Raw genomic sequence first — 19,495 nt, 5'->3', positions numbered from 1 at the left:
GGCGGCAACTGGAACATTTTTACCCAATTATTAATGTCTTCGAATAGAGGCAGTAAACAAACAAAAATGGAGAAATATAAACTATGTAGCTATTAACAAAAGCTCAAATTTAAAATTTTATTGAGAATCATCCAATCCAACATGATACAAAATGAACAAGCTTATTTTCACCATCAGAAACAAACAGATGATTGCTGAACAAATAAAATATTAAAAATCAGGCGCTATTTTTACATGATTAACAACCAACCCTGCCAAACACATGAAAAAAAAAAAAAGAATTGACAGATTACAGCTTTAATCACCATGCGGGACAGCTATTTGTTGCCTAAGGCCGCTGATATACATATTTTGTTCTAGGGTCCACAATAAGACCCTTCCCTCCATTCACTTCTAAATCATGCCTGCATCAATCACATAAATACAACATTATAATCCTATTTCCACTGTAAACAAGGAATAATGCAACGTTATGCAAGATGCAACATTTGGAGTAAATGCAAAACTATGCGGAAAGGAGTTGCCCAGAGGCCAATATGTTAGAACCAGTGACTCATGAACCTAGTAAAATTCGGAAGCACCCCTAAACATGGTCAGAATTAGTGGTAGCAGATGCAATGAAAACAATAGTACTATGAAACAGTGAATGGGATTTCCTCCTTAAAGATGAAAACTGCTGAGTAGCCAAATAACTTGCGAATGTATTTATTAAAATTTAGGACTTTTTATTTATCAAGGGCAAAAGAGTGCTCATTCTTGGGTAAATGGAAACAAAAGTGAACGTCCGAAAAGAAAAGAGCCAGAAGACTCACTGAAACACGAAATCAGGGATGGTCAACTGCTCACGAGGAACATATCTAAACAACTGCAGAAGCCGATCAACATATACCACTTTCTTCCACACCTAACGAATAGCCATTAGTTACCAAAACATTCAGAAGCAATAAACTTCAAAAGTTCATGTTTCAACTACAATTCAATGAGAAACAATTTCAGACATACCACACTATCCACAAACAATTGCATTGCAAAAATGGCAGCCTTCAAGTGTAAGGTAGGGTGAAGAACATAAATTGCCTACATAGAGCAGATATTGCAATCAGAACTAAGATCAGCTTTGTTTTCTAGAAAAAGGGAATTATTAGTTGCATACATGCAGGTTACGTTGATGCTTCCGACTGAGTATTTGCTGTAATCTTCTCATCCATCCAAAGTCTGGTTGGCTGTTTATTACAGAAACAGAAACAAGGTAATAGGACTGTAATTATTAAAGGAATGTCACCGCCACATACAGCTCCACAGTAGCCCATTTGAATCGTTGTTATGAAGAGCTTTATTTATTAACATACAAAATTTTGAAATCTCAAAATCTAAATGCCCAAGGCCACAGGGAGATATAATTCATAATGCTAGCAAGGAAACTCACAAAGAATGAGGTTCTTCAGGAAACTGGAAACCTAGTCAATTAAACACAAACTTTAATAGAAATATTTTATTCCCACTGTTTTACCAAAATCTGAATGCATGTTAAGTTTAACTTCCTGACAGTTTCCCAACTATGCTCGGTCTTAAAGATTGTCTGCTTAACACCTGATTTATTTCTGTTCTAAAGGAATGGACTCAGGGAGTTCTTAGAACAAACAAGGAGATGATGATGAAAAAGACATTATTAGGAAAGAATGAAAATCAAAAGCTTAAAATATTTGAGAAGTACAACACAACCATTTAATAATTAAAACAGACCATTAAATGACATGAAAATGGTTTTGCAGATTGTTTCAGTTCCCAATATTATCAATGATAACAAAAAAAAAAAAAAAAAAAAAAAACCATTTCTCCTTTGTACTAATATTTTGTCAAAAAGAACAAGCATCAAAATTCACTGAAAGTTATACTTTCCACGATTTATATGGCCTGATTTAATATATAATAGCAGAACAAGTAAGAAGCAAAATAATCATAGAAATCAGATTACCCTTAATATAATTAACACTTAAAGGAACTGTTAAATTGGAAAGGAATCTCAATCAACACGAACAATTCTCAGTAAATAACTAGGCGTTTCAACTGGCAAAGGCACAAAATATTGCAAGCCAAACTTGGTATGCATGTTTTGCAAGTTCACCAAAAAATACTTACAGCTGTAAAGATGCAGCAGAATGAAAGTACACAATAGTATAAGGCTTCTGAATCAAGGGCTCAAATTCCTGAAATAAAAATTCAAAATACTTAGATCCAACATCCAGTTTTCAACAAGGATTAAGAAGTCAGTAAGGAAAAGAAATCAGAATGAGAGCATTTTCTAACACCAAGAAATACTAAATGTTCATAGATGCTGACAAATGTCAAACTGAAGCACACTGTAAATAAATTACCTTCACTACGTGAAGTATGAAACGCTCAAGATCAAGACAACGGAGCAAAAAATGCGCTCCCACAACAACCATTACAGGGCGTCCCTCACTGTCTACCCCTCCACGGTAACTGAAACAGAAACAACAGAGTTAACTCAATATTATATGTGCCAGAAAACCATCAAGCCTAAATGCAAACCAAAATTCATATAAAGTTCACAAGGCCATCCAATTGAAATGGATCATTATTTGAAATTTTCACAACCACCATTGTATCTAGCTTAGTAAACTTTAAAATGGAGAACCAAATCAAGTGATTTTTTTAAATTATTAATATACATCTTTTCCGTTTCCTATCTCAAAATCATGCAATAAAAAAGCAGAAAATATGAAAATATGTAAACCAAAAGAAAATGTCTGAATGCTTACACAATCTTCATCTCTGAAATTTCAGAAAGATTAAGAGAATTCGCTTTAGAAAGGTATCTTGAATGAAGTGAGTATTCTTCAGAAGCAGACAATGGAGGTCCACCAAGGTCACCAAATCCAAGCATTTTAGCACAATTCCACCCACGTTGTGCTTGAGCAGTTTTTTCCCATTGTTCCTTGCGTCTCAGATCTGGATCTTTAATTAAGGACATAAAGGCAGGATCCAAATACGAATCTAAATATGACGAGTTCCTGAGAAAACAATATCCATCCACTGAATCATCTGGCTATTATTTTATCATTATCATTATTTTATTTTACTAAAAACAGTAAAAGATTGTATTGTATTAATATAGGAAAAAGAGAAATACAACAGTGGATCAGGTACTGAAGAAGCCAGTTCAACCAAAGAGAAGGGTGTGGGGAAGCAAAAATTATACAAAGAATTAAAAAAAAAAAGGGCAAAGATAAAAGAAAAGTAACTAAAGTGGAGCTATAAAGAGAAAAAAAGCAAAAACCATGATTAAAACATCCCAAATCCCATTACAATTAAAGATTAAAACATGAAAGAGCAAGTAGTCCAACAGCATCATGAAGGCAACAATCAGTTTATTAAAACAAGGAAAATAAAAACCATATGCAAGTGCAAATTTCTGAAAAATTTGATTTATGCAAACATATAGACTCCTGGAGTGAATATCTTATATAGCCATTGGATCAACACACTTTAAATGATTGAGATTAAATGCAACTTAGAAAACTGATGTACTTTGGAAATGACACAAAGTAAATACAGTATCAACAATGCAGATGCATTAATAGAAGGGTTCAAAAGTTGTTATAAATATGGAGCTGCTGGAGCTTCCTCTATGTGTATTTTGAACAGCCCACTGTCTCATTAAAAGAGCGCAATTGTACTAAAGGCAGAAAAAGCTGCAAGACATTTCACTTGACAGATATAAAACCAGCCTACATACTGCGTGGCTTCATGAACAAGAACACAAAAGCAAAATGAAGTTAGGACTAAGGAGTAAATTACTCATGACACCTATAAAAAATAGTACATTATATATTACTAAACTATGAAATATAATTGTAAGAGAAAAGACAGAAGTATATTAATATAGCATAGCAAAGCATGATACACACAAATCTCAAAAATCATCCAACTATTAAATATCTATCACTAAAAAATTAAAACTGACCTTCGTATCAAGCCAACATCACTGACTGGAAGTTCAACTGGTGCTTGGGGAGGCTTTGGAGGAGTCTTTTTGGGTAACGTCTTTATTCTAATTTTACGTTCATCTATAATTGTCTCACCATTCTCATCCCCAACATCAGCAGGAAGCTTTGAAATGGCCACCTCCTCCTCAAGCTTATCTCGAGGAAAATAAAGAGGAAGCAATCTACAATGTGAATGTAATACTACTATGAGAAATACCTTCAGCGTACAGAAATATTAAATATATCAAGTACAGAAATAACAGCAAGTGCCACAAGACATATAAGGCATTATGACAATTCATTTATAGAAGGGGCATATTTTGCATCTGTGAAGTAATTAAAAATAAAATTATAATATGACTATACCTTTTATATATTTCTGTATCAGATGTTGTAGTAGTGCAAAAAACAACAGCAGTAATTTTATCTTTCTGTTTCTCAAGAAACCGCCGTACAGTTCCTGAAGATACAGCAAACAAAAGATGAATTGGAGATAATGAATAGCAAAAAAAAAAAAAAAAAAAAAATTCACCAATCACTACTGGATGCACATGACCTACATGTTGTTTGACAGCAGTTATTTTGTCACTCATGAAAAGCAATGGCTCCATGTTTTTTTTATATAATGATAGCATTAGACATTACAAATCTATAAGTCCTAAAAGAAAACTGGAGCAATTAATACAACCAACGCAGTTGTAAAACTTCATCAAATGACATCATTTTTTAAAACAGTATTTTTCCTCTACTCTAGATAAGAAAAAAATAATAATAAAAATTCTGCTAATTAGTAATTATGGTCACAATTTCTACAATAGCAGCATTTGCAATGATTAATTTATATATAAATTTACTAATATAACAGAATACATGATTTAGTTTTGGCAATTCCCAAATATTCACCATGATTTTTAACATCAACAGAGCTGTACACAAAGGAAAATTTCTTACTTATAGCCACATGTGCAGCTGGTTCACGTGGATAGTTTTTAGCCTCTGTGTATATACAACCCATAGCAATGCTGCATTCATGCGTATAAAACAGGAGTTTCAAATTTACACAACTATAAAAGCAAAATAGATCAAAAGATTGCAAGAAAGAAAACAATGTAAAATTTGCTACCAAACAACCTCTTGAGCCCATTTTCAATAAGAAGTTCCAGGCAAGACCGATAGCAGTGACTAAGAGCATTCTCTGCAGCAGTATGATATTTAACAGCATACTTGGGACCAACAGTATGGATAACTCTCCTAAATATCATTAAAAGGAAAAGAATCAATCTTCCAGCACTACAGAAATTCATGAATCTGGAACTTTAAGCATAAATAGTGAAATATGGAACTTTGAAATGAAGTGCGTCAGATATCACTATAAAATCAAAGATGCTAAAGCCCAACATTCAGCGGTACAATATAACAGACTGCTATGGCATGAGATACCAAACATGCCCATGGTAGAGTTTAAGAAAAATTAACTAATTGCAAGCTAAAATCTAGGGACATATTAGTGAAATGTTCTAAAAATGAAGACTCCCCCATCTACTATAAGTTCATAAGCATCTCAATTGACTCATTTATAATAGACGAACACTTTATAACAATAACAATGTGATGCTATGTGTGAAGGGCAACAGATTACAAGAATGAGCTTCTAAACAGATGAATATGTAATCTCTTAGTCTAGTCTGCAGATATTAAAAAACAGACCAATATACCCACCTAGCGGGAAGATCATATGCATTAGTTACTTTAGCCATCCCTGTTCGGCATCCACCCTGTCAAGAAATAGAAAGTACATGTCAATTCCACTCCTCACTTTCTATCTTCTGATACTGTTCCATAACAATAAGATACAACAGAAAGCTTCAAATGACTCTTGCTTCCTTTCTAAATATACACTTGCAAACCACAAAAGACCTAATAGTCTAACATTTTAAAGTTACATGTAGTTATTGGGTAGCACGTAATCAAGGGCATCCGTGACTAAAGCCATATGACCATGTTCTAGACATTATACTGAAGTGAAAATTTTTGGATAGAATCCAGAGAAATAAATATTACAGTTAACATACCAGTGTAGCACATTCTTCTGCAAGACCGGGCCCAGCAGCTGCATGCAAACCAGGGCTGCTGTGTGCTTCATCCAAGTTCTGTCGACAATCCACAAAAGAATTGAATAAGATCAACTATTTAACTAGCTAATTTCACCTTATTAGTATCCCATTTACCAATAATTCATGCTTGTCCAGACACTAAAACAAGTGGCACGTAGCAATGGAACTTAAACCAACTTCCACAAATTTGAATTTCCCAGTTAAGTAAAATATATCAAGTTGTAAGGACTTGCACAACATCATCTACCATGAAGTTACTTGGAACAAAGACTGGCTAAAGATGTACCACGTGTGATGAATCAGCTAGAACTTCCTGGAAAATTTTCTGGAGAGTCAAGAAGCTTATATAACCTTTTCTTATGAAAGAAACTTCTGAGAGATGGTTTAGCAAACCCACAGTATAACTATTAAAATTACAAACTCAAGTCAAGTGTATGAATCCAATTCTGAACATTGCCAACAAAAAGATTGTATTGTATTAATATAGGAAAAAGAGAAATACAACAGTGGATCAGGTACTGAAGAAGCCAGTTCAACCCAAGAGAAGGGTGTGGGGAAGCAAAAATTATACAAAGAATTAAAAAAAAAAAGGGGCAAAGATAAAAGAAAAGTAACTAAAGTGGAGCTATAAAGAGAAAAAAAGCAAAAACCATGATTAAAACATCCCAAATCCCATTACAATTAAAGATTAAAACATGAAAGAGCAAGTAGTCCAACAGCATCATGAAGGCAACAATCAGTTTATTAAAACAAGGAAAATAAAAACCATATGCAAGTGCAAATTTCTGAAAAATTTGATTTATGCAAACATATAGACTCCTGGAGTGAATATCTTATATAGCCATTGGATCAACACACTTTAAATGATTGAGATTAAATGCAACTTAGAAAACTGATGTACTTTGGAAATGACACAAAGTAAATACAGTATCAACTATGCAGATGCATTAATAGAAGGGTTCAAAAGTTGTTATAAATATGGAGCTGCTGGAGCTTCCTCTATGTGTATTTTGAACAGCCCACTGTCTCATTAAAAGAGCGCAATTGTACTAAAGGCAGAAAAAGCTGCAAGACATTTCACTTGACAGATATAAAACCAGCCTACATACTGCGTGGCTTCATGAACAAGAACACAAAAGCAAAATGAAGTTAGGACTAAGGAGTAAATTACTCATGACACCTATAAAAAATAGTACATTATATATTACTAAACTATGAAATATAATTGTAAGAGAAAAGACAGAAGTATATTAATATAGCATAGCAAAGCATGATACACACAAATCTCAAAAATCATCCAACTATTAAATATCTATCACTAAAAAATTAAAACTGACCTTCGTATCAAGCCAACATCACTGACTGGAAGTTCAACTGGTGCTTGGGGAGGCTTTGGAGGAGTCTTTTTGGGTAACGTCTTTATTCTAATTTTACGTTCATCTATAATTGTCTCACCATTCTCATCCCCAACATCAGCAGGAAGCTTTGAAATGGCCACCTCCTCCTCAAGCTTATCTCGAGGAAAATAAAGAGGAAGCAATCTACAATGTGAATGTAATACTACTATGAGAAATACCTTCAGCGTACAGAAATATTAAATATATCAAGTACAGAAATAACAGCAAGTGCCACAAGACAAATAAGGCATTATGGCAATTCATTTATAGAAGGGGCATATTTTGCATCTGTGAAGTAATTAAAAATAAAATTATAATATGACTATACCTTTTATATATTTCTGTATCAGATGTTGTAGTAGTGCAAAATACAACAGCAGTAATTTTATCTTTCTGTTTCTCAAGAAACCGCCGTACAGTTCCTGAAGATACAGCAAACAAAAGATGAATTGGAGATAATGAATAGCAAAAAAAAAAAAAAAAAAAAAATTCACCAATCACTACTGGATGCACATGACCTACATGGTGTTTGACAGCAGTTATTTTGTCACTCATGAAAAGCAATGGCTCCATGTTTTTTTTATATAATGATAGCATTAGACATTACAAATCTATAAGTCCTAAAAGAAAACTGGAGCAATTAATACAACCAACGCAGTTGTAAAACTTCATCAAATGACATCATTTTTCAAAACAGTATTTTTCCTCTACTCTAGATAAGAAAAAAATAATAATAAAAATTCTGCTAATTAGTAATTATGGTCACAATTTCTACAATAGCAGCATTTGCAATGATTAATTTATATATAAATTTACTAATATAACAGAATACATGATTTAGTTTTGGCAATTCCCAAATATTCACCATGATTTTTAACATCAACATAATCAACAGAGCTGTACACAAAGGAAAATTTCTTACTTATAGCCACATGTGCAGCTGGTTCACGTGGATAGTTTTTAGCCTCTGTGTATATACAACCCATAGCAATGCTGCATTCATGCGTATAAAACAGGAGTTTCAAATTTACACAACTATAAAAGCAAAATAGATCAAAAGATTGCAAGAAAGAAAACAATGTAAAATTTGCTACCAAACAACCTCTTGAGCCCATTTTCAATAAGAAGTTCCAGGCAAGACCGATAGCAGTGACTAAGAGCATTCTCTGCAGCAGTATGATATTTAACAGCATACTTGGGACCAACAGTATGGATAACTCTCCTAAATATCATTAAAAGGAAAAGAATCAATCAGTTTCCAGCACTACAGAAATTCATGAATCTGGAACTTTAAGCATAAATAGTGAAATATGGAACTTTGAAATGAAGTGCGTCAGATATCACTATAAAATCAAAGATGCTAAAGCCCAACATTCAGCGGTACAATATAACAGACTGCTATGGCATGAGTTACAAAACATGCCCATGGTAGAGTTTAAGAAAAATTAACTAATTGCAAGCTAAAATCTAGGGACATATTAGTGAAATGTTCTAAAAATGAAGACTCCCCCATCTACTATAAGTTCATAAGCATCTCAATTGACTCATTTATAATAGACGAACACTTTATAACAATAACAATGTGATGCTATGTGTGAAGGGCAACAGATTACAAGAATGAGCTTCTAAACAGATGAATATGTAATCTCTTAGTCTAGTCTGCAGATATTAAAAAAATGACCAATATACCCACCTAGCGGGAAGATCATATGCATTAGTTACTTTAGCCATCCCTGTTCGGCATCCACCCTGTCAAGAAATAGAAAGTACATGTCAATTCCACTCCTCACTTTCTATCTTCTGATACTGTTCCATAACAATAAGATACAACAGAAAGCTTCAAATGACTCTTGCTTCCTTTCTAAATATACACTTGCAAACCACAAAAGACCTAATAGTCTAACATTTTAAAGTTACATGTAGTTATTGGGTAGCACGTAATCAAGGGCATCCGTGACTAAAGCCATATGACCATGTTCTAGACATTATACTGAAGTGAAAATTTTTGGATAGAATCCAGAGAAATAAATATTACAGTTAACATACCAGTGTAGCACATTCTTCTGCAAGACCGGGCCCAGCAGCTGCATGCAAACCAGGGCTGCTGTGTGCTTCATCCAAGTTCTGTCGACAATCCACAAAAGAATTGAATAAGATCAACTATTTAACTAGCTAATTTCACCTTATTAGTATCCCATTTACCAATAATTCATGCTTGTCCAGACACTAAAACAAGTGGCACGTAGCAATGGAACTTAAACCAACTTCCACAAATTTGAATTTCCCAGTTAAGTAAAATATATCAAGTTGTAAGGACTTGCACAACATCATCTACCATGAAGTTACTTGGAACAAAGACTGGCTAAAGATGTACCACGTGTGATGAATCAGCTAGAACTTCCTGGAAAATTTTCTGGAGAGTCAAGAAGCTTATATAACCTTTTCTTATGAAAGAAACTTCTGAGAGATGGTTTAGCAAACCCACAGTATAACTATTAAAATTACAAACTCAAGTCAAGTGTATGAATCCAATTCTGAACATTGCCAACATGAATCTACATCATTTCCATATGGATCATGATTCATAAAAAAAAAAAAAAATAAAAAAAAAATTTCATAAACAAGTGTCTACAGGAGCTCAACTAACACAAACAAAGAATAAATACTCAGATTCTGGCAATTATCATTAAACTTATGTTTCTGTACCAAGTAATTGTTCACCAACTCAACCCTCCCATCACACTTAAGTACAAATTCAGAAGTTACAGTCTTTCTGAAAACACAACAAGTGTCACAAGAAGATGAAAGTAAAAAGAGCAACATAGTCTAAAAGTCATCATCATAGATACAAATCAAACAAGAGTACATAAGTATTTACTGCTCACCTCATTTGTCGAATTTACAACAGCATCCACTTCAAGATTCCAAGGGTTTCCCCTCCACAAATATATTTTCAAGTTAATCTCATGATCCACAGGAAACCTAGAAACCATCCCATTGTTACTACTTTCTGCCCCGGACGAAGACGTTAAGGGATCAGGGAAATACGAATTAGAAAACGAAGGATCTTCATTCTCATACACCAAAGAAGACCTGTGCTCAGCATCACTCCACCGTGGAACTTGATCCAAAGTCACAACAGAATCCCCACTATCACTCGGTAACCCACCCCGTGGCGTGGCTGTGGCCACAGTCCTGTACATTTTTTACCCAGCCAATGAAAATGTCACTTTCCCTAACTTCTAAGTTCCTTCTCAGAGTTTCAACTTTCAACCATCCACATATATTTCAAAATGCGAAACAAATCTAATCGCACAAGTTACCCTGAAAACAACAAAGATAGAATCTATATCAAAATCGAAATCATCATGTACGAACATAGGATAACGATTTCTTTAAAAAACATAAAAATTAAACAAAATCAAAGGCTTCTCATTCCCAACTACAAATTAAGGAGAAAAAATAAGTCAATTCTAATCAATACAGCAAAAACTTGACTTAACTGCACTAATCAAACCCTAAAATGAAATTTGTCATTGGAATTGAAAATTTGAACATCAGAAAGAAATTAAAACCCTGAATATGAGAATTGAGAGAGCGTACCAGGGATTGAGAATCTGGATATCCGTAAAAGAGTTTTTTAATTTTTAATTTATTTTTAATTTACAACTATTATTGCTGGTCGATGAGCTTGCAGAGGCAAAAGCTCATAATGATTTCTCGAGCTAAAATGGGAATTTGTCTTTTGTGTCGTTTGACTCAGAATTTCAAAACCACCCCACTATTTTTCTATGAATTTCAATCCAAACCCCTTTTGCTTTACCAAATAAATTATTGTTCATCTGCTAATGATTGGTGTTCAATAAATCAGTTCTTTAATATATGCTATTTCAAAGTTAAAATAATAAACCTATTAAAGTATTATTTATTTATTCAAAAATAATTATTTAAAAGTCATAACATGTCTATTTCCATTAACAATTTAGTATTTATACTCAAAATCTTCACAAATTCTAAACCAGACTTGTTAATGAATCTATTTTCAAATAAATAAATTTAAGAAATTTTTGTTAAAACTTGGAGCAAAAAAGAGAAAGCTTTGCCTTGCACGACTTGCGCTTAACTGGAATTTGTAGTGCAAGTCATGTTGCCCACCAATTTATTGTTGGTACGTAATCAGTAATTTTAATCACACATTGTCGTCAATGAACAACGATGTTTTTAGAATAAATGATGTCGTTCAGTTATTTTGCAAGCGCAGGAGTTGTCGTCCAAAAAAATTCCAAGTCAACTACATCATCATTTTCAAGTGAAAGCACATAAACATGGCAACAAAAGCTGTGCTGTTCTCAGTTTTCCTTCTAAACGGGGATTACATCCTTTCTGAACTTAATAACTATTACTTGAAGTGAAAACCAAGTTGTGCTTTAGATCACTTATGTATTATACAAGAAAAAAGAAATACATCTTCTAATATAAAGTTCTCCTACACCATTGTCACCAACTAAGTAGAAGAACATTGATCTGAAAGTTGCCTCATCAAAAGATGCACCCAAAAAATAAAACTATACTCCAACCACATATACGGTCAAGTGATGAGCTTAATAAGTTGATGAAGAGCTGAACTCAACAGCTTACTTGCTATCAGAGACTAATGTCAATACATATCATCTCTTTCATAGTACATAAACGATTAGTAAAAAATGACCACCATTCAACCATATATCTAATTTAAAAACTATATGAAACGTGGTACTCTGGGGGGAGGTTTGTCTCTACTGCTAATCCAGTAAATCATTACGTAGAAAGGGTTCATTCATTTACTCCAGCCTTTTGCTTCAGCATTTCAATGAATTTATCTCTCTCCTCCACCGACATCCCCTCCGCTGAACAATCACCAACTCCCCACTCTGCCCCACGCAAGCAGTACTTGTTTTCAATTTGTAGTCGGTTCCTGAAATTTTCCATAATATAGTAACATTATCATTTAGTATTTCATATGATATTTATATGCATAATTACTATAAAAATGGGCTCATCTAATTTGATAATAGGATGCCACCAACATAATTAGCCTCGTACGGTGAGTGTTGTAACTTGCTGCATGCAAAACTGAGTTTGAAGTAGATTCATTTGAAAGTTGAACATAAAATAGAGCATAAGTTACATAGCCAATAATTTACTTCTCTTTATTCAACTTGGATTTCTCTAGCAGCTTCTTGAGCAGGGGTGATTCTTTAAATCTTGCATCATTTTCTGCGTACTTCTTCTGGTTTTCCTCTGCAAAAGGAGTCTCAACTCTCAACCCAGTTTATCATATCAAATAAGAACAGAATGTACAAGTAATTGGTAATCACACAAACAAGTTGGGAGATCTAACCGTTGAAGCGATTAAGAAAGTCAATTTGAGGCAACTCAGGACCAGGAACTGACTCAATTCCAGGTAATCCAGACAAAAATCCAGCTTCAGCTGAAAAAAACTCAGATGATCAGTTATATTTACAAATATCATAAATACATTAGTCTCCATAGACAATAAAGTCCCCAGAGGCTGAAGGAGCAATAATATAGAGATGATAACTTCGAACATCCATAACATGATGCAACAACTATCTTTTTTATTGGTATTGGCTTTGTGACAGAGGATGGTAGCATTATTACCTATAGAAGAATCACCCATTTCAGGTCTTGTAAAATTGATTCATTTGTAATTACCATGACGTGTATCTAGACAGTAGCTTCAAAATCAAAGTGAACCCCTAACCACACTTCTATAATTCTGGTAAGGATAGATTGTGCCACAGGTGCACACCATTTCACTTTTTTTGTAAAAATAACGAATAAAAAGTAGAAAATGAATATTAATTCAATTTATCTAAGTTTATTTGCTGTTTTTTCAGTAAATTATGAAATCACTGAAATGCTTTTCTATCCCTTCTCCAGAATGAGCGATATCTACTTTATACCTTCCATGCCAAACTGTAAAAGAGGATGATATCCCATTAAAAGTGTAAATACTCGTCTTACTTGTTACATAATCAACATTTCTACTTTTAAGTAATGCTACTGGTAAGCAAGGAAAACAAAATGTTAAATAATTTCAGAATTTTGTCTAAAGTAAAGTTGTTATCATAACAATGAAGTCCCAACTTGCATTAATTAATACAAAACTTGTAAAATCAGACATGCTTGTCATCAACACCAGAATATAAAGTCAAAACCTAACACTAATCGAATTGCTTACCAATATTTTATTCAACCTGGAATGAAATAAACCTAACACGAATCGAATTGCTTACCAATATTTTATTCAACCTGGAATGAAATAAACCTAACACGAATCGAATTGCTTGCCAATATTTTATTCAACCTGGAATGAAATAAACCTAACACTAACCCTTGTCAGTAGAGAGACCTATGGAATGGTTGGTTCCTCTTCCATCATTCGAGAAAAAAATATTTATATAAAAACAAGAATTCAATAAGATATATTACAGCTGAAAACACCAATAATAATAAAATATCCAACAGTTTACCTGGATTTGAAGAAAGAAGAATGGCAGCTGAAGCTGCCAGAGGAATAATGGAGTAGCGTAGCACGTGAAATGGTGAGGAAGACGGTGACGAACAAGAAGAAGTGGAACAACTTGGGAGTTTTTTATCGCACCCACATGGGATCTTGTTACGAAGATTATTGGGTTTAGCGCAGAGTGTCAAGTTGGGGAATGAGAGAGGCGATAGTGTGGAGAAAACCATGGCTGGACCCTCTCTCAGTCTCTCTTGGCGAGGGAGAGAAAGATAATAAGGAGCGAAAACTAACGGTTGATATTAACCAACCCAAATTCGATAGAATGCACTTGCGGCATCCTGTTATTGGGCTCCACTTACTTCAGATAATTTAGTAGTATTACGTGTTTAAAATAACAAATGACTTTCATCATCTAAATAAAACCCAATTTGCAGACATGTTAACATCTAATTATGATTATCCGGTCCGCAAGGATTTGCTTTACCAGAACAACAAAACCGTTTATTGCATATCAAACCAAAATTCTAGGTTGCGCGCCTTCAATTAAACTAGAAGAACAACAAATTAAACAGAAAGCTGGGTGCTGGGTGCTGGTCAAAATGTGAAAACATGCAGCCTTGAATTAACCATCAAACTGTGCTACTGTTCTTCTTCCAATCCTCTATGAACTCCTTCAAGATCCTCTCAGAACTCCCACCAACTGCAATATCTTTTTTTGCCCCTTCTCTAAAAATTTTGGCTTGCACTCTCAACGGGTCGTTTCCCATCAAATCCTTAATTCTCTCTACGATCTCCTCTCCTTTCACCAGGACCTGTGTACCCCAGCCCCAGCTCTTGACCCACATTCCCAACCCACTTCTTTCAATTACTTCTGCATTGATCTTCTGATCCCCAAACTGTGGCCATACTAACATTGGCACTCCATGCCAGAAAGCCTCCACCAATGAGTTCCACCCACCATGAGTAACAAACCCACCAACAGCTCTGTGACCCAATATCTCTTGTTGATTAACCCAATTCTTAATAACAAATCCATGCTTTTTTATTTTCTCGAAAAGCTCTTGACCAAGCAACTCATCCAAACTTTCTTCATCCTCCTTGTCGACTTTCTTACATTTCACCACCCAAAGAAATCTACACCCACTCCTTACTAACCCATCTCCAAGCTCCTTTATTTGTTCACTTGACAAGGCGGACCTACTGCCAAAACTAACATACACGACCGACCCCTCTGGTTGGTCATCAAGCCAGTTCACAGGCGCACTGCACTCTATTTTCTCAAACTCGCATGGCAAAAGTGGTCCAATGCTATAGAAGGGTGGAAGCCCATCTGCAGCTCTTTTGCCATTAATCCCATGTAGCATGTCGGCTTCTAGTGCTTCAAATGTGTTAATTAAAATCCCATTTGATTTTATGAAGCTCTGACTGTTTTGTATGAGCATAGTAGTAAAGAGATGATTTAAATTTAGAAGTACTGGAGGGATTGAAGAAACGGGTATTGGAGAAAGGCCTGGGATTTCAATAACTTCGTCCAACTGAACAGAATCAGAACTGGTTTTGGATGCAACAAAAGGTGGGAAAGACTCGAAGAGAGAATACATTCTGGCTGATGAGGTGAAGAAAATATAGTTTGGTAGACCCAAGTTTACAGTAACTGGAACAACAGAGGAAGTCAAACTAACATCTGTGACAAAAGCAGAGAGAGCAGGAGACAGAGAAGAGAGGAGAGGAGTGAGAAGGTGAGCTGAACGACGAATAGCTTCCCACTGGAGGAAAAAAGGGTCAACAGAATTGGCTGAAGAAGGATCAAAAGGAAGGAGATGAAACTGTTTTTCCGTGATCTGAGGAAAAGTAGAAAAGAGACTAGAGATAGCTCGAGATTCTGCAACTGAGACAGTAGGACAAGGGGAGATTAAAGTGACACGGCAATGATTTTGAACAAGTGTTGCAGCTAGTCGAAGAAAGGGCATTAGATGTCCCATACCAGAGCTTGGGAGGAGAGCAACATGTGGATAGGAGTCGAGTTCATCAGAAGTTGACATTTTTTCGGGTGAGAGAAATTAGGGAAGAAGGAGCTCTGTCTCCCTCTGATCTACATACGAATATATAATATGAAAATAAAAGTGGTACTAGCTAAATATAAAACTTACATGACAACTGGCAGAATTTTTTTTAAATCAATTGGACAATTTTATTAATCCCACTTCCTCTCTCTCGTCTCTATTACATTGCTTTCTCTACTTTGTTTTAGAGTAAATAACATTTTCATCCCTAAGGTTTGAAGAAAGTATCACTTTGATCTAGTAAAATCTTAAAAAGCCACTATAGTCCCTGTTAGATAGACCTGGCAAAATGGGTTAGGACCCGCAGGTCGACCCCATATCCAAATAAATTATATAAGATATAAGTCTGTATTATTAAACCCGTTTTTTAAAATTCGTACCCGACCTTACCCGTTTTATAAACGGATAAGACTGGATACATACGCGCGTACCCGTGGGTGTCCGTTTTTAATTTAAAGAAAAAAAGTTTTTCTCTTTCGTAGCATGTGAGCAGACGCCTACAAGCTACAATACCTTTTGTTTGCCTTCTCTGTCTCTCCAAACTTAACTTCTCTTCTATCCCATCAAACTTTTTGGCCTATCCCATCAAACTTTTTGCCAGGTAGAGTTGGCTAAATGTATTCACAAACTTCTTTTCTCTGGTTCATTCGTAGTCCGCCTCTTTCCTATCAAAATCATTCACAATCTCCGTTCACCTAGCCCTTCTCACTTCTGGTTCATCAAGATAGGTTGTAGAGCAGCACATTTCCATTTCTTCAAATTGTTTTCTCTTCGTATTTCTCAAGATTTCGAAGCTTTTAAGAATTTTTCTTTTTTGGATTTGTTTTGTGTGGTTGAGTTACGAGAAAGAATGAAAAATATTGTGTAATTTTGGAAACAAGTTTTCTTTTCTTTTTGTTTTTTCAAGGATTTGAAAATTTTGAGATTATTCTTTTTTGGGTATTTGCTTTTGGGTTTGGGTTTGGTTTGAAGAATGGTGATAAAGATGATGAGGTGGCAGCCATGGCCGCCTCTTGTGAGTTGTGACGAAGAAGTACGAGGTGAAAATGGTGGTATAGAGGATGGAGGGGTGGGATCTGGCGCATGAGATTGTAGAGAAGAAGGAAGAAAAAAGAACAAAGATTTGCTGTTGAGATTCGTTGGAAGGGTCCTAAAGCACTTTGAGAAGAAGGGTCAAGAGGAACTTCACCAGAAACGGGCACCCGCGGGTCCATCCCTACCCGTGTAGGGTAGGATACGGGCCTAAAGTATTGAACCTGTTTAAGACTCGTATCTGTTTAGACCCGCACTGTATCCGGTCCATCCACCCGTTTTGTCAAGTTTACTGTTAGATAGAGGTGGGCATTTGGGACTGGGTCTAAAAACCCAGCCCAAAAACCTGGTCTTTTAGGACCAAGCCTACAGAGGAGGGCCTGGTCCCTCTACTGGGCCTTCTTCCAAGGCTCGGGCCTGGGCCCAAATTCTTTTACACTTTTTCCTTTTAGTCCTTTGTATAATTATTGAAATCCCCTATAAATTTTGAAATAAACATAAATTTTAGGGGTTAAATTTTTTTTTACAAATTTAAAAAATTATAGGGTTTTTTTTTTTTCATTCCCCCCTGTCCCCCTTGAAATTATTAAAACCCCTATAAATTTTGAAATAAACATAAATTATAGGGGTTAAAATTTTTAAAATTTTTTTTTACAAATTTAAAAAATTATAGAGGTTTTTTTTTTCATTCCCCCCTGTCCCCCCTTGAAATTATTAAAATCCCTATAAATTTTGAAATAAACATAAATTATAGAGGTTAAAATTAAATTTTACAAATTTAAAAAAATTATAGGGAAATTATAGGGGCTTTTTTTTCATCCAAACACCCGCCCACCCCCCCCCACCCCCCCCCCCCCCCCCCCCCCCCCCCCCCCCAACACTATAAATAACTCTAAAATCTTTTATTTTTTTCACACCACTCAATCTCTCATTCTCTCTATCTCTTTACTCCAAATCTTCAATCAAATTCTCATTCAGTTTATATTTATATTTATAATTTATTCATATAATTTATTTATTTATATTATTCAATTTTTTCTATTTTTCAATATCATCTCTTATTCATATTATTATTTAATTTAATTTAATTATAATTATTTATTATTTTATCATAAATTCATAATGGATTCCCGAAATGATGCATTCGGAGGATCATCCCTAAATGAATTTCATGTTTCATCCGCTGAAGAAATGGAATTGTTCAATCCATTTTCACCTTTTCCTCCAGATGCAACAGCTGCAATTCCACAACCACATTCAATCGAGACGAGGTGTAGTCAAACACATGCGAGCTGCCAGTCAACGGGTACGGGCATAGCCCAACCCTCCCGACCATCAAAGAGGTTCGTGTCCGATGTATGACGACGCTTCACCAAATCACCAAATTAAATATTTAGAAACTCACTAATCTACCCTTGAAAAATACTAAAAACCTCCTACAAAATTTCATTTCGCCCCTAAAATATAAAAAAAGATCAGGGGGGAAAAGAAATTTTCCAGGCTCCTAGGACCGGTCTTGGGCCCATAGGACTAGTCCTAGGGACCGGTTCGGGTCCTAATATTGCTCATGGGCCTGGGACCGATCCCAGGCCCATAAGCGACTGGTCCCATTTGGGACCAGTCCTAAACGGGCCCAAGCCCGAGCCTGCTTGGGACTGGTCCTTGACCAGCTCTAGGTTTGGGTACCAGCCCAAATCCCATGGAACTGGAACTGCCTAGTTCCTGGGATTTGGAACCGAAACCTGTCAAATACCTGAAAAAATTACAATTACCTCTATTATTCACAAAAATGACAAATATATCTCTAAAAATTACAAATAGTTTACAAAGATATAGTTCAGTCTTGGTTCATACCCGAGTACTTGAGTCTCGATTCCAGTTCCTACAATGGTGGAACCAAAATGGAAACTACACAGTACCAGTTCCGATTTTTTAGAACCAAAACCGAACCTGTGAGGGCCGGTTCTGAATAGGAATAGGAATTGGAACCCTAGGTACCTACTGGTTTCGGTTTTACCTTATTTTTTGCCCACCCCTACTATTAGACTTCTGTAGTTAGAAAAATTTTAACACTATAAAAGTATTCTTGTCATCTTACACTTTTTAAGAATAATTAAATGAAATTAAAAAAAAAAAACTTTTAATTTAAAAAATTAAGGACCATTAATTATAAAATAAAGTTTTATATGAGATTTTTTTTTTTTTTTTTTTAGTTTTGGTTTTGAAGGTAGGGATTTATATTTTAAATATTTAATTTTGGTTGTGAAAAGGTTTTTTAATTTTTTTATAAATTTTATTCATTTTTTATTATATTATATTAATTTGCAAAGTCCAAAATTTTTATTCTATA

At 34.9% G+C, this 19,495-nt stretch overlaps 3 protein-coding genes across 5 annotated transcripts; all 3 read right to left on the bottom strand.

Moving 5' to 3' along the window:
* Positions 1-92: 92 nt before the first annotated feature.
* On the bottom strand, positions 93-11,283 carry LOC116141650 (protein GDAP2 homolog). 3 transcript variants are annotated; one of them, XM_031427133.1, is made up of 15 exons: positions 11,125-11,283; positions 10,407-10,845; positions 9,568-9,645; positions 9,215-9,270; positions 8,624-8,743; positions 8,444-8,514; positions 7,850-7,943; positions 7,462-7,665; positions 2,784-3,035; positions 2,376-2,484; positions 2,140-2,207; positions 1,154-1,223; positions 1,003-1,077; positions 813-904; positions 93-404 (listed from the first exon to the last, which is right to left on the bottom strand). In XM_031427133.1, the coding sequence occupies exons 2-15, from the start codon at positions 10,722-10,724 to the stop codon at positions 329-331; spliced, it is 1,683 nt and encodes a 560-aa protein (XP_031282993.1). In that variant the 5' UTR covers positions 10,725-10,845; positions 11,125-11,283; the 3' UTR covers positions 93-328. The 3 variants fall into 3 exon arrangements, with proteins under 3 accessions (XP_031282993.1, XP_031282995.1, XP_031282994.1); XM_031427135.1 differs by having other exon boundaries at positions 813-895; XM_031427134.1 differs by having other exon boundaries at positions 10,407-10,963; positions 11,125-11,237.
* A 647-nt stretch (positions 11,284-11,930) lies between these two features.
* LOC116141748 lies at positions 11,931-14,360 on the bottom strand. The gene is made up of 4 exons (XM_031427235.1): positions 14,058-14,360; positions 12,902-12,991; positions 12,705-12,801; positions 11,931-12,475 (listed from the first exon to the last, which is right to left on the bottom strand). The coding sequence occupies exons 1-4, from the start codon at positions 14,275-14,277 to the stop codon at positions 12,334-12,336; spliced, it is 549 nt and encodes a 182-aa protein (XP_031283095.1). The 5' UTR covers positions 14,278-14,360; the 3' UTR covers positions 11,931-12,333.
* A 194-nt stretch (positions 14,361-14,554) lies between these two features.
* Positions 14,555-16,137, bottom strand: LOC116141746 (UDP-glycosyltransferase 13-like). The gene has a single exon (XM_031427234.1). It carries the CDS (start codon positions 16,090-16,092, stop codon positions 14,680-14,682), a length of 1,413 nt encoding a protein of 470 aa, XP_031283094.1. The 5' UTR covers positions 16,093-16,137; the 3' UTR covers positions 14,555-14,679.
* Positions 16,138-19,495: the final 3,358 nt, after the last annotated feature.

This window comes from Pistacia vera, unplaced genomic scaffold (genome assembly GCF_008641045.1).
Source record: "Pistacia vera cultivar Batoury unplaced genomic scaffold, PisVer_v2 Contig40, whole genome shotgun sequence".
Classification (NCBI taxonomy): domain Eukaryota; kingdom Viridiplantae; phylum Streptophyta; class Magnoliopsida; order Sapindales; family Anacardiaceae; genus Pistacia; species Pistacia vera.
The sequence above is the reverse complement of the archived record's forward strand: the minus strand, read 5'-3'. Positions and strand labels throughout refer to the sequence as shown.